Here is a 15,843-nt window from a genome sequence, read left to right as displayed (position 1 = left end):
TTTCCCCCATGTATGGAAATATAAGAAGCAACTTCAAGGACATCTTTCTGCAGAGAGAAGATTCTTTGTTGACCAAAAGCTCCGGGAGCCGGAGATGATAAAAACAACTTCTCCCGGCCCAAATTGTAGCGTTAAAAACAAAGGAGGCCCCCAGTGGTTTCTCCTCCAAGAGAAGCAATGTGATGTGGAAGGTCAATAAGCAAGGCGATAAATTGGACAAATCTATGTAGACTTAGTTCGGCGAGGCCAACATACATTGTAATCTATTGCGCATCCAGAAATCCCAAGTCAGCTATGCCTCAGTTTGAAAATCAATAAGGAAGCCAGTGTAGCATGTCCTGCCTTCCTCTCCCTCGCCCCCTCAGGCCACCTTCAGCTAAAAAAAGCCTTTCACTTTGGCCTATGTGATTCCACCAGATCTCATGGCTCCTGACACTTATCAGCCTGGATACAGGAGGCAGGATATGAAGGAAGGCGGCAAAGAGGAAGGAGGCGGCCTTCTCATAACTTTGGTCTCAGAATGACTCCCACCTCAGCTACACCTGGAGACTGCAAGAAACAAGCAAAAGCCAATAATGATATTCTAGGCATTTACGTCAGAGCTGCTGAAAACCATTTTGGAAGGCTTCAAATAGGGGGCGAAGAAGTTCAAAATAACGTTACTGGCTGAAGGTTTGGGGACTGGGGGGTTGCTGTCATCTATCACATGGGGGCAGAACCTCAGTCCCAGTGTGGCCCTCTGGGGCTCCCTAGATGGCTATGCCCTCTTTCCCTGGTCCCACATGCTTTCCACCAATCACGGAATATTTGGTGGTTTCCCAGCTTTCACATGGTTTTCCCCCTACTCTAAAGGCTGAAATACCTCTCCTAAGGCTTAGTTACTGGGCAGGAAGAGCTTTAAGCTAAAATAAACTGGTGGTTTTCTAGCACCCAGTGCTAGAACACGGCCCCCAAGGGCTTCTCGACACCTCTGATCTATAGGGATTCCATCTCCCTCTGCAGGAGATGTGTTCAATGACGTGCTGGTCTTGTGTGTTTGTACCTGGTGTTGGACTTGGGGGAGATACTGGGGATTCGTCTCCTTGGCCAGAGCTGGGTGTGGTGTAGGAGACTCCCAGGACAACTGACCTGAGGGATTTTAATGCTCACGTTGAGGCTGGCACAGTGGGACTTGTTCAAGACCTCATGGCCCCTATGACAACCATGGAGCTGGTTCAATACATCACATTGTATAGGACACATTTTGGACCTGGTTGTTTTTTTTTTTACGTATCAGATGGTTGGTGGCCTGGAACTGTGGCGGCGCAGGGGGAGTTCTCTATGACCTCACTGTCATGGTCAGGACATGTCCTTTTTTGGTTTCGATGCCCTCTACAGGGGTGGGGAACTCATCAGATTAGTCTGCTCCTGAAGACTTACAGAATCCAATGGGAAAAAAGTGTATGCCAGGGTGTCTCCTCCAACCTTTTTGGGTCGGGGGGCACATTTGGAATGCTGACAGTCTCATGGGCACTCTCACAAAATGGCAGCCATGGGGGGGCTTTCACATTCTTAAAATGGCTCCCATGGTGCTCTTGACTGGTCACAAAATACTCATTTCCCTGAAGGCAAATTGGTGAGACTAAAATAAAAGTAACTTGCCCGAGAACCTAAGTCCAAGTTCGCATTGGGGTCTAAGCTACAAAACACAAACCACTCTTATGAACCCAAATAAAGCCAACGTTGGAGGGCAGCGCTTCGCTTTGCAGCATGCCAGCCTCCCAGTGGAAAAAACATCAAGTTTTTAAAAATCGTAAGAAATTTAAAAAAAAAAAATCAGAAGGCTCAGGGAGCCTGGTGGGTGAAAAGACAAGTGTCTGCGGGCACATTGGCGTCGGCAGCAGGGCCTTCATTACGGAGCTCCCTTCCAGAGGAGACATAGGAACATAAGGGCCCTGCTGGATCAGACCCAGGGTCCATCTAGTCCAGCATTCTGTTCACACAGTAGCCGAACAGCTGCCCACAGGAAACCCACAAGTAGGGCATGAGTGCAACAGCACCCTCCTGCCCATGTTCCCCAGCATCTGGTGTACATAGGTATACTGCTTCTGATACTGGAGGGAGCATACAGGCATCCATAGCCATGGATAGCCTTCTCCTCCAGGAATTTGTCTAACCCCCTTTTAAATCCAAATTGGTGGCCACCCCCACATCTTGTGGCAGCTAATTCCATAGTTGAACTCTGCGCTGTGTGAAGAAGCCCTCCCTTTCATCTGTCCTGAATCTCCCATCACTCAGCTCCATGGGAGGACCCTGTTGGGTTCTAGTATTTTGAGAGGGGGAGAAAAATGTCTCCCTATCCACATTCTCTACACCATGCATAATTTTGTGCACCTCCATCCTGTCTCCCCTGACCCTCCTGTTTTCCAAGCTAGACAATCCCAGGGTTGTAACCTTCTCTCATCGGGGTCTCGCTCCAGCCCCTTGATCATTTCAGTTGCCCTTTCCTGCACTTTTTCCAGCTCTACAACTGGAGCCATTTGGCTCGCTCCCCTGCTGCTTTTAAAAGCCCAGTGAAGATTGTGCGGTCTCGTTTTTGGGTGCTGGTAGGACTGAGGAAGGGCATTACAACGAGCATCTCCCTGCTGTTGATCAGTCTCTCATGGTCCACCGCTGTGCTTTACTGGGGTATATTTTATGTTTCTCGGTTTTAAATACTGTGATACTTTAGTTTTTGTGTAATGGTTGAAATATGAGCTACCTTTAGGGCTTCAGCTGAGTGACAGGTGGAGGCATTATGTTTTACAAGCAAATAAATCATTGCATATGGTTGCGGCCCAGCCTCTCTCAAGGAGTGCCTCCAGTGACACCAGACAGGTCGTTCAACAAGATCTGCCTCGGATGGCCTTCTCTCTGTCCCGTCAGCCACGACAGCTAGGCTGGTGAGGACGAGGGAGAAGGCCTTCTCTGTGGTGGCCCCACTCTGTGGAACTCCCTCCCTAGGGCACTCCACCATGCCCCCTCTTTAATGAGCTTCTGCCACGCATTAAAAACATGGTTGTTCAGGCAGGCATTTGGGGTGAGTTAGGGTATTTTTAGAAATATGATGCTTTAATGTGGTATTCTGTTGTTTTAAACTGTTGTATTATTGTACATCACCCAGAGTGGCCGGGTGACCGGCCAGATGGGCGATTAAGAAATGTAACAAACAAATAAATAAATAAATTTTGGGGCCTTTCTCCAAATACCCTAACAGTGGGAGATATGCACTGTGTATTTACAATGGAGAGGGCCTTCTCCGTGGTGGCGCTCTGACTTTGGAATGCCCTTCCAAGGGAGATATGTTTGGCGCCAACTTTGTTTTCTTTTCAGCACAAGTTAAAACATTTCCTCTCGCCCAGGCATTTCAACATTTCAGTTTTAATATTTTGGCATTTTAAATTTATTTTATAACTAAATTGTTGCGTTTTTGTTTGGCTTGCGGGTTGAAGAGTTGTTTAATTTGCTTTTTAGCATGTAATTGTATGGAGTAGTAGCCAAAGTTAGTCCTACGAAGAGTAGACCCATTGAAAGGAATGGGACCCACATTAGTCATGACAGCTGTGAGTGGCAGAGCACATACTTGGCATGAGGAAGGTCCCAGGTTCGATTCTCCGCATCTCCAGGTCGGGCTCGGAAAGAATCCTGCCTGAAACCCTGAGAGCTGGGTCAGTCAGCGTCAGCAATATAGGGCTAGATGGACCCGGGGTGTGACTCGGGTGGGACAAGGCAGCTCCTAAGTTCAGGTTCATCCCCAGTCACAGACTGTCTGGCAACTGTAGCCCTCGAGGCCACTGCTAGCTGGAGGAGGCTGGGCTGGGCCAGCCCAGCGCCCAGGGGTCTGTCTCAAGGGATGGCAGCTCTCAACATCCTTTCTCAGCCTGTGGGAACTGCTTCCCTTTCTCGCTCTGAGAGTGTCAAAGGCCGGGGCGTTCGATACGATTCTCTTACCTCGGCATGAGGGAAAGGTGGCTCCGGCAGGTACACCTTTGTCTGCTTATTGTGACACAGCCTTAAGTTGGAGATGGGCGGAGAGAGAGAGAGGGAGAGACAGAGAGCAAAACAGATTAGAATTACAAAGCCACTGTACAGTGCAATGCAGTTCGCTGCTGCCACCTACTGCTCATATCTCCTAGCCAAGCAGAGATGTTCTGGGGCAGCAGCTGGCCACGCGTCTGGCTCACTTGGGGGCGTCATCTCCCCCTCTACAGAGGCGGTGAAGCTGGGAGGCATCCACCCTGCAGGGAATTGGCTCTTCACCCAGATTTGCCTTTGTCCAACCCTTGCCGCACTCCACAGATGCTTTAAGATGTTCCTGTACAGCAGGGGTGCAGAACGTCAGGCTCAGGAGCCGCATCTGGGTCTCCTTGGGTTCAAGTCTGGCCCTTCAGGATTCCCCAAATGGCCACCACTGTCCCCCTGGATTTCAAAAGGGTTTGAGGTTTCAAAGAACAAAGAGTCTTGTGGCTCCTTCATCTTTAATAAACGCGTCGGTCTTTATTATTGCATACGTTTTCATGAACTATGGCCCACTTCATCAATGCATGAAGTATTATCCTGCATCCCAAATGTATATTTACACACATGATGGGGGTGGTGGGGGAAATAGTAAACAGTGAGGTCAGAGGAAAGTGAAATGCAGAAATTACAGACAGTGATAACTACCTTATTTACAATGATAAGGCAATTATCACTGTCTGTACTGCCTACATTTCAATTCCCTCTGACCTCACTGTTTACAATCCCTTCTATTTGTGTGTATACATATACTTGGGATCACAGAATCATAGAATAGTAGGGTTGGAAGGGGCATATAAGACCATCGAGTCCAACCCCCTGTTCAATGCAGGAATCCAAGTCAAAGCATCCCCGACAGATGGCTGTCCAGCCTCATCTTGAATGCCTCCAGTGTGAGAGAGCCCACCACCTCCCTAGGGAATTGGTTCCATTGTCATATTGCTCTAACAGTCAGGACGTTTTTCCTGATGTTCAGCCGGAATCTGGCTTCCTGTCACTTGAGCCCATTATTCCGTGTCCTGCACTCTGGGTTGATCGAGAAGAGATCCTGGCCTTCCTATCTGGGACAACCTTTCAAGCACTTGAAGAGTGCTATCCTATCTCCTCTCAGTCTTCTCTTCTCAAGGCTAAACATGCCCAGTTCTTTCAGTCTCTCCTCACAGGGCTTTGTTTCCAGTCCCCTGATCATCTTCGTTGCCCTCCTCTGAACCCTCTCCAGCTTGTCTCCATCCTTCTTAAAGTGTGGCACCCAGAACTGGACACAGTACTCCAGATGAGGCCTAACCAGTGCTGAGTAGAGGGGAACTAGTACTTCCCGGGATTTGGAAGCTATGCTTCTATTAATGCATTTGCCTTTTTTGCAGCCACATCACCTTGTTGGCTCATATTCCGCTTGTGATCTACCACAATCCCAAGATCCTTCTCGCCTGTAGTATTGTTGAGCCAAGTATCGCCCGTCTTGTAACTGTGCATTTGGTTTCTTTTTCCTAGATGCAGAACTTGGCATTTATCCCTATTAAATGTCATTCTGTTGTTTTCTGCCCAGCGCTCCAGTCTATCCAGATCACTTTGAAGTTTGTTTCTGTCGTCCAGGGTATCAGCTATCCCGCCCAATTCTGTGTCATCTGCAAATTTGATCAGCATTCCCTGTACCTGCTCATCCACGTCATTAATAAAGATGTTGAAGAGCACTGGGCCCAGGACTGAGCCCTGCGGTGCCCTGCTTGTTATTTCTCCCCAGTTTGAGAAGGGATGCAGGATAACGCTTTATGCATCTCATGAAGAGGGCTATTGTCCGCAAACGTTTATGCAAGAATAAACGTGTTGGTCTTTGAAGTGCCACAAGACTCTTCATTGTGCTTACTGCAACAGGCTAGCTGCATTGTGCTTACTGCAGCAGCCCCAGGTTGAGCATGAGATCCAGTTGCAGCCTCAACATCTGATCGATACTCACTGGCTTGGTACTATGTTATTGCCTTTATTATTGTACTAAAATTCTGAGTAAACTTTTAAAAACCTAAATTAAATAAAATAGCAATTGACAGTTTCACCTTTACATGTATGGAAAAATGAAATGGGGATATAAACATAGGAAGCTGCCTTAAACCAGGTCTGATGACTTGTTCATCTTAGCCCAGGGTTGCCCACTCTGACTGGCAGTGGCCTGGTTCGCATGATGTGACAACTCATAGGGGTTCTCACCTACGTTTGTTTCAGGGTGGCTTGTTGTGATGTTCTGAACCTGGCGGGGTTTCCTCAGTGTGGTTTGTCAACCACGTACAAGCCACCTCGAGAACCCATGGCTTGGTGTGACATCCGAACCCGTTGGAGTGGCTTGTGCACGTTTTGTAGGAAAGGGCTACAGCACTGCCAGGCAAGAGCGATGAAAAGCCTGGCTGGTCCTGGCAGTGCCCTCCGCCCCTCCTCCAACTCGCTGCTTCATTGGACAGTGACTGCCCCTCGTGAGCCGAGCTAGCACAGGGTAAGCATAGCTGACTGACTTCTGGGTAAGCGTGCTCCCCCCACCCCAAATTCAGAACCATGGTGATTCTGGAGGGGGGATTTAAGCTTTCCCTCCTCCTGTTTTTATGCTGAAATTCCAGACACTCCAGGGGGGAGGGTTTAAAACGTGGGGGGGGAGTCTCAATTTTCTTTTTTGCCATTCCCTGCAAAAGGAGGTGAGGGTGGAATTTCAGCATGAAAACAGGAGGAGGAAAGCTTAAATCCCCCCCCCCCCAATCGCTGTGTTCCCAAATTGGGGTGGGGGCATGTGCTTACACAGAGGTAAGTTAATCACGCATACATGCATAGCTCTGCTGGGAAGAGGAGCAGGCTGGGAGGAGGGTTAAGGGTTAAAGAAAGAAAATAAAACCCTCAGCCACCTCATCCTAAAAGGTAAGGTAAGCCCCCCCCCTCCACTCTGAAGATATGGCACCCTCTTTCTTAGCTCGTAAAGCACCTGCATTGACATATGGATATATGTCGACACAGATGCTTTGCAAGGGAAGAAAAGGGCGGAGGGAGAATCTCATCACTGCAGGAGTACAGAGGAGCTGTGCTGCAAAGGCCCCTGGGATATGTGCTGGGAGTGGGTGGGAGGATGAAGTCTGAACCAAACGATGGCAAGCTGACGAGTGCCTGATCGTCCGTCGGCAGCAGCGCAGCTTAGCGAGCAATTAACCAACCCATCATGGCTTGTTTTCACTGTGGCTTATTGTGACATGTGAACCAGCCCAGTGGCTCTCCCAGGACCCAGGCAGACAGAAAGTCTTTCTCGCCACCTGCTACCCGATAATATTAACTAGAGATGCCATGGATTGAATCTGGGACCCTCTGCGGGCAAAGCAGGGGCTCTGCCACTGAGTTACGGCCCTTTCTTTCAGCTCAAACTGAATTCATCCGATTTATTGTGTTCCATCCATCCATCCCTCTGTCAGCTTTATATACCACTCAACTGACAAATACCCTCAGAGCGGTTTACTATCATCAGACCCCCAAAGTACAGTAAAATAACAACACAGCTAACGAAAATATATAAAAAAAAGATATTTAAAAGATTAACAATATTAAAGAGCCAGCAGCAAAACTGATAATAAAGACTGCTAATTAAAGATTAAATGTAGAAGGTCTTAGCCTCGTGTCTCAATGTATACGATGAAGACATTGGGTGGATCTACCTGGGAAGGGTCTTCCACAGATGGGAGGGGCCGCTACAGAGAAGGCTCTTTCTCTGGCAGCTGCCTAGTGCACTATTGTGCATGTTCAATATTGATATCCCTGGAGGGAAAACTGTCAAAAGCTGTGGCTGGGTCAGGTTCATACACTTCCCAGACCCTCTTGGTATGGTGGAGGATTGTGCATGTGTTGGGCATTCCAGGCAAGGCCTAAGTGCATGGAACACCTAACACATTATGCCCACTGTTCTATCATACAGAGGGGCTAGGAAATGCTCAAAACCCAAAGGAAGGTCATGCAAACAGGGCTTACAGTTGTTCAAACCTCAGTGTGGAGTGCCCACCTCAGATGTTACATGATATGCCTGGTGGACAGGAGGATGTGTACCTACTCCTCGACAATGCAAAGAATTCCTGGTCTGATTGAACAATACCTGCATCTCCAAAAGACTTTGGATCTGTCCCACAACCCTCCTTCCTGGGCTGGAGAGGGGACTGCCCAAGAACAGCTTTGAGTCTCCTTGCCCACCAGAGTGGCCCTTGACACCTACCATTCGGCAAAGATCTGGGAAAATTCGAGCGAGCTGTTTGCGACAGGTGAGATGAAGTAGAAGGGGATGCTGGAGAGCCCGGCAGAGTCGATATACTGATATAGGCATTCCAGGAGGTCGTAGATCACACCAGAGGGGTAGCACGGGACCAGCACGTTTCCTCCATTCCGAACAGTCAGTGCTTTACAAAGATCCAGAAAACATGTTTTTAGAAGAGTGGGGAAGGAAGAGAAAATAAGAACATAAGATCATGCTCATAAGGGCCTAGACCAGGGGTGCAGAACCTCTTTCAGGCTGAGGGCCACACATGCCATTTCAGAGAAGGTCTCAGGGGCTGCATTCCAGTAGTGGGCAGGGCCAAAGGCAAAAGGGGTGGGGCCCAAAACACTGGCATATTTTAGCTTAAAGCTATTACTGCCAGGAACTAAGCCATAGGAGAGGCATTTCAACCTTTTGGAATGGGGGGGGGGGGACTGCAGAAAAGCTAGGAAAATATCAAACAATTGGTGGTCGGGAGAAAGGGCGTGTGGACCTCTGGGGACCTCTAGAGGACCAGAGTGGGACCACAGGTAGCCCAGATTTGGCCCACGCTTCAGGTTGTGCACCCCTGACATAGACCAAAACCCTTCAAGTGCCATCAATCCTCTTCTAACAGAAGGCCAGCCACATAAGAACATCAGAAGAGCCCTGCTGGATCAGACCAAGGTCCATCTAGTCCAGCATTCTGTCCACACAGTGGCCAAACAGCTGTTGACCAGGAACCCACAAGCAGGGCATAAGTGCAACAGCACCCTCCCACCCATGTTCCCCAGCAACTGGTGTACATAGGCTCACTGCCTCTGGTACTGGAGGTAGCACATAGCCATCAAGACTAGTAGCCATTGCTAGCCTTTTTCTCCAAGGAAGCGCACAAACAGGGCATGACAGAGGCAGCCACCTTTGTCGTCTGTCTCCAACATATGGCAATCAGAGGTATACTGTCTCTGAACACAGAGGTTCCATCCTTAGTTGTAATGGCCAACACCCATTGGCAGACTCAATCCGCCCTGGATTTATCAAAACCTTCTATGACTGCAATTCTTTGCAACAGCTCGGTGGCAACAAATTCTAGCAGGCTGATCACATGTCGAGTGACACTGGAACTTCCTAGCAATCCATTTCACTGGATAATTTCACGCTCCGGTAACGGTCTTTGGTCCTGGCTGGCTCTTCAGCCCTGCCTCCTGGCTTGTCCTTTCTCCCGACTTGCTCTTCAACCCTGCCTCCTGGCTTGTCCTTCAGAGTCCCAACTTGATCTTTGACCCTGCCTCCTGGCTTGTCCTTTGGTCCCGACTTGCTCTTCGACCCTGACTCCTGGCTTGTCCTTCAGAGTCCCAGCTTGATCTTTGACCCTGCCTCCTGGCTTGTCCTTTGGTCCCGACTTGCTCTTCGACCCTGCCTCCTGGCTTGTCCTTCAGAGTCCCAGATTGATCTTTGACCCTGCCTCCTGACTTGTCCTTCAGAGTCCCAACTTGACCTTCGACCCTGCCTCCTGGCTTGTCCTTCAGAGTCCCAGCTTGATCTTTGACCCTGCCTCCTGGCTTGCCCTTTGGTCCCGACTTGCTCTTCGACCCTGACTCCTGGCTTGTCCTTCAGAGTCCCAACTTGACCTTCGACCCTGCCTCCTGACTTGTCCTTCAGAGTCCCAACTTGATCTTTGACCCTGCCTCCTGACTTGTCCTTCAGAGTCCCAACTTGATCTTTGACCCTGCCTCCTGGCTTGACCTTTGGTCCCGGCTTGCTCTTCGAACCTGCCCCCTGGTTTGTCCTTCAGAGTCCCAACTTGCTCTTGACCCTGTCCCCTGGCTTGCCACTTCAGTCCCAACTTGCTCTTCTGTCCTGACTTCTGGCTTGTCTCTGGTTCCTGCAGGTTCCTTACCACTGAGCCATGGTCCTTTCCCAGTTGACTAGCTGTGGTGAACTCAGTGGTGTAGGAAACGCACAACGTTTTGAGCATGGAGGAACACCATCTCGTGTTACGATCGAAGCACGGTTTCCATGTAGGAATACATGTAACACATGAAGCAGCCCACGGTGTGACTTAACAATTTCACCACAGGCGCCAGGGCCTACTCCAATGTAGTTAACACCCTGTGCCTGAAGAGGGCAGCACAGCTCCAGTAAGCGAAAGGCATTTGATTTGGATTGCAAGAAGCAAGAATAAATAACTAAACCATTCATTCTATTTTTAAAGGAGGAAAAATCAAAGGGGGGGAAGAGATGAGATTTTGGGAGCTCCAGTACCTTGGCTTCTTAGCAACGGCAGCACCAAATCTACAAGTGAAATTCTAAGCATCTCATACAAGAGTAGAACTGCCAACTCTTGGAAGAAAATCATTCAGGTATCTGAGCAGGCATGGAGTCAGAATCTGGTGACTCCAGAGGGAGAACCCACAGAAAATGCTCTGGTGGTCTAAGGTGGATTTCCCCAACATGGTGCCCTCCGGATTTCTGGAGCCATCATCACTGATCATTATGCATGCAGGTTGGGGCTGATGGGAGTTGTAGTCAAAAAATATGGAGGACACCATGTTGGGGAAGGCTGCTCTGTATGTGCTTACAGGTCTTCTGCCAACAAGCAATACCATCCAAAGATGGTGTCAAAACCCCACAGATCACAACAATCTCAACAAGTCTATATCACAATCAGAAAGCAAGAAACAGCCTGCGTGCAAAACAGATGACTCAAGAAAGTATGCTGAGTTACATGTGTGTATTATATAGTCAAAGATACAGGAAACACAAAGGCCCCCTCTCTCAAAATGTTTCAAGGAATTAAGCATGAAGGAAATATAAATGCTTCCTTCTCAGTCTCTCATCATACACACACACAAACAGGCTGGAGAACAGGACTCAAACTGAAAAGATCAATCTCTTGCAATTTTTTTTAGCAGACAGCACTTAAGTACAAGCTGACATATTCTAAAAGAATCTGGGAAGCTTCAAAAGCCAGAAAAGATTAACTGGAAAACAGGTGCCCAGTTCTATTCTCTTGGCATAGAACAAAGCCTGATGAAAATGTGAGACAAGAGGTATTGAATATTACATAGACTGTGTGGTTAATTAACAGATTTAAACTTCTGTATGTATGTGTGTGCGCACGTTGCGTGTACAGAGATACACACACAGACACAAAAAAATACACACACATAAATCTATCTATCTATCTATCTATCTATCTATCTATCTATCTATCTATCTATCTATCTACCTACCTACCTATAAATAATCCCAGTTGTTGTTGTCTTTCCCTTTCTCCCTTTTAATAAGACAATGTGCAGTACATCTCTGTTTTTAAATAATGTTCTCTAATAAAATATGCCACTATCCTTCCTCTCCCAGTCTGCTTGCTACCACCTGCCAGCTGGAGGAGCGGAGCAGCGCTCCTTCACGGCTCACTCCTAGCAGGCGATCGGGGGCCACCTCACATCAGCCTGGACTAGGGTAGCGGAGGCCTTGAGGGAGGGAGAAGAGCTCCTCCTCCTCTGTGGCGGTGCTTCCCACCATCCACACATGAGCCATCAAGCCCGCCAGCGTCGGTCCTCTTCGCCGCCACTGGGTGGGAGTTGCACCAGGGTGGGCGTGTCGTTGCAGAGGGAGGAGGGGGCCGATCTAGGAGACTGCGCCACTTGCTGGCACTGATGGACAAAGATGGGAGTCAGAGCTAAAAAGCAAATGGAAACATCCCGGAATCAGGAAGACCCGCCCCAAACAGGAGCTTTTCATAACTTGACTGTCCATGGAACCCGTTCCCTAGGGAGGTGGTGGGCTCTCCCACACTGGAGGCGTTCAAGTCGAGGCTGGACAACCACCTGTCAGGGATGCTCTGACTTGGGCTCCTGCACTGAGCGGGGGGTTGGACTCGGTGGCCTTGTAGGCCCCTTCCAACCCTACGATTCTATGCTGTAGTTCCAGTGGTTCACCACACGGGGGCAGCCACACAAAGAGCGGATGACGCCAGTGCTTTGTCAGCTGCACAGGCTTCCGGTCTGCTTCCAGGCCCAAATCAAAGGGCTGGCGCTGATCCTGAAAGCACTAAAGGCGCAATCCTATGCATGTTTAGACAGAAGCAAGTCCCACAACTCCCAGCATTCCAGCTATGCTGGCTGGGGAATGCTGGGAGTTGTAGGACTTTCTTCTGCCTAAACATGCATAGGATTGCGCCGTAGGTGACTTGGGGCCAGAGTATCGAAAGGAGCATCTCCCACGTATATCTGCCTGGACCCTTAGGCCATCGTGGAAGTTAAGTGGGAAGCTACAAGAGAGGGGGTCTCCTCAGTGGTGGCACGCCATTTCTGGAACACCCTCCCAAAAGAGGGCCACCTGGTGCCCATACTTATCTTTTGGGCACCAGGCAAAGACATTTCTGTTCTCCCAGGTCCTTGAGAGTTGTATTCTTGTGAGGCCTTCTCTGCTTCAAGTTCATTAATACCTGGAGGCCAAATTGCCTCCACAAGAATAATTTCATTTCATTTATTGCATTTCTATGCCACCCCATAACCAAAGCTCTCTGGGTGGTTCACAAAAATGAAGGAGGTCAGGACCCGCTCAAGTTTTGCACTGCAGCTTTGGAACTCCTTGCCGCAGGCTGTATGTTAACTTCTATCCCTTCCAACAAGCAGGTTAAGCCATCTTTGTTTTTGCATGCCTTTGGCTGCTACCTCTGGGATGTCCAGTATCCAACACTGCTGGGCTGTTTATGCTATTGATGTACCACTAGCGCAAGCAACTGTTTTCTGGGGTTTCACACCAGCTAGTGGCATACCACTAGAGGTCACTTGTGCTAGCGGTATGTCAATAGCGTAAGCGGACCAGCAGTGTTGGATCCTGTCTCTTGCTTTTGGTTTGTTCCTGTTGCTGTTTTACTGTTATGTATTTGTGGTATTTACAAAGTCTTATTTTGATTGCTTTTAGATGTATTTTGATGTTTTATTAATTTTATTGTATTGCAAACCACTTTGAACCTTTCTGATGAAAAGTGGAATATACAACTGGGCAAATAAAATGCCTCCGGAGAACAAGCATCACATACTACATTTCAAGCATGCTGGAAAATGATGTCGTTCACACCCACAGCATTGTACCAGCATGACAATTATCAGCTTTTCCAACGGTGAAAATTAATTTGCTAATTCATTCTAAATTTGTAATAGCAGCTGTGGCTATACCTATCTATAAACTATGGAGGCTCAAAAAAAAAAGACAGAAAGAAAAGAAAAAGAAAAGGCAGCACCAATTTTATAGATGTAAATTCAAGGGAAATGTTGGTCAGTTTTATTGTCTTTGCCAAAGGCCACAAAAATCAGCAGAGAATGCAATTACTATATGCAAATGGAGGCAAAGGTCCACAATTAAAACAATTACTCAAATAAAAGCCACAATTTAAAGACAAGTAAACCAATTTGGACCAGATAAATTTTGCATAGTACTTAAGGCCATTAGGAGAAATACAAATAATTAATTAAAAAGACACATGCACGTACACATACCATCAGCCTGATAAATAAAAATCCAGGTTTACAGTCCAAAACAGATTTACAGAACAATCCTATACAAATCTACTTAGAAGTAAGTCCCACTGAGTTCAATGAGACTCACTCCCAGGTCAGATTTCAGCCTTAAGGGATTAAATGCCATTGGAATGCATGGGATTAAATGCATCTAACTCTGCACTGGATTGCAGTCACTATTTACAAAAAAGTAAAATAAAAAGTTGTTTAATTACATCACAGAACTTTAGGCCTACCCTTCAGGCAGAATGTCAATCCCCTCCCCCCGCTACACACACACACACACACTTTACACTTCAATCAAAGTTTCCTGCTGGTAATATCAAGGTTTCATAAGCAGACAAATACTTTCTTTTAAAAGGGCAACTAAAATGATCACGGGGCTGGAGCATCTCCCCTATGAGAGAAAGTTACAACAGCTGGGATTGTTCAGCTTGGAAACAGGAGGGTCAGGGGAGACATGATAGACGTGTATGAAATTATGCCTGGTGTGGAGAATGTGGATAGGGAGCCATTTTTCTCCCTCTCTCAAAATACTCTAACTCAATGGGGTCATCCCATGAAGCTGATTGGTGGGAGATTCAGGACAGCAAGCACATCGTTAAAACTATGGAACTGACTACCACAGGATGTAGTGATGGCCAACAATTTGGATGACCTTAAAAGGGGGTTGGACAAATTCCTGGAGGAAAAGGCTATCAATGGCTACTAGTCTTGATGGCTATGTTCTACCTCCAGTACCAGAGGCAGTGAGCCTATGTACACCAGTTGCTGGGGAACATGGGTAGGAGGGTGCTGTTGCACTCATGCCCTGCTTGTGGGTTCCTGGTCGACAGCTGGTTGGCCACGGTGAAAACGGAATGCTGGACTAGGTGGACCCTTGGCCTGATTCAGCAGGGTTCTTCTTATGTTCTTATGTACCACCCATTCATTCTTATGTTCCTATGTACCACCCACCCACCCATTCATTCATTCCATTTCTATACTGCCCAACAGCCAAAGCTCTCTGGGCAGTTCTGGAAAAGAAGAGGGCATTCATCTCAGATCTCAAGGGGGTTGATAATAGCAAAATAAAAAAACAACAAAATCGAAGCCTAAAACAAAAAATCATGACCAATTTGTATTTGAATGTTCCCTCTCATTAGAACTTCTCTCTCTTGCTACTAGTGAAATTTGGGACCCCCAAATTTGGTGGTGGCTATATATATTAGCTCAAGTTTCCAGATCCTGGCCGCCACCTCTCCCTTCTGCAGGCTGTGCGGTCATCAAGTGTAGGAAAGAGGATGGACATCTCTGGCTTTTAAGAAAAGGAAGGAAGGATTTTAAGGAAATATGTGTCAGGATTTTAAGCTGGCTGAGAGACAGACAGGAAATGGCATGAGTTGCGAGGGGGGGTTCCACCCCAAGCCTTGTCAAAACAGAACTCGTTGGCAACAAAGCCATCCACTTAGCAAACGAACAAGAGCAGACAATTCAATCTCATTATGCCACTTCCATTCCAAAACTGGGTGTTTTTTTTCCCTTTCTTTCTTTTCTCCAAAGGTACAACTTGCATCTCTCAAAAGCACTTACTGTATTAATGAGAGAGGCAAAGGCGCATCATAAAAAATCTGAACTGCTAGTTTTATGCCAGAGAGAGGAGAGAGTCAAGCAGTTACTTCGGTTCCAGGAATCTCAGAGCAATTTCCCACACGGGGTTATGAGTCAGATTATAAAGCAAGCAAGAGCAACACCCCAGCCCCTCCTGGCAACACTGACCACCACCCTGGCCACTTACCGAGGTTACTGCAGAATTCACCCACCATCCCGTCCGGATTGGCAGTGGGAATTTGGGTAAGTCCGGTCAGGATGAGAACATCGCTATTCTTAAGAGAAGCTTGGTCCATGGGCTGAAAAGACAAGGTTTGAAAGGCAAATTTAGGGCACAATCCTATGCACATTTAGACAGGAAAAAAGGCCTACAACTCCCAGCATGCCCCAGCCAGCACAGCCAGCTGGCTGGGGCGTGCTGGAAGTTGTAGGCCTTTTTCTTGT

At 47.8% G+C, this 15,843-nt stretch overlaps 1 protein-coding gene across 5 annotated transcripts in view; it reads right to left on the bottom strand.

Annotated features, from left to right (window-relative positions):
- The window catches only part of INTS9 (integrator complex subunit 9), a 92,787-nt gene that overhangs the window by 22,490 nt on the left and 54,454 nt on the right, over positions 1-15,843 (bottom strand). For all 5 annotated transcript variants that reach the window (XR_014787010.1, XR_014787011.1, XM_084829434.1 and 2 more), the window contains 3 exons: positions 15,587-15,698; positions 8,261-8,441; positions 3,970-4,030 (listed from right to left, as the gene is read on the bottom strand). Coding sequence is in view for 3 of the 5 variants with exons in the window: in XM_084829434.1 (XP_084685560.1) it covers positions 3,970-4,030; positions 8,261-8,441; positions 15,587-15,698 (354 nt within the window). In the remaining 2 variants the exon portion in view is untranslated. The remainder of the gene's footprint in view (positions 1-3,969; positions 4,031-8,260; positions 8,442-15,586; positions 15,699-15,843) is intronic.

Source organism: Heloderma suspectum, chromosome 1, assembly GCF_057233095.1.
Source record: "Heloderma suspectum isolate Gila_16-S chromosome 1, 16-S_ref, whole genome shotgun sequence".
NCBI classification, from domain to species: Eukaryota; Metazoa; Chordata; class Lepidosauria; order Squamata; family Helodermatidae; genus Heloderma; species Heloderma suspectum.
The sequence above is the reverse complement of the archived record's forward strand: the minus strand, read 5'-3'. Positions and strand labels throughout refer to the sequence as shown.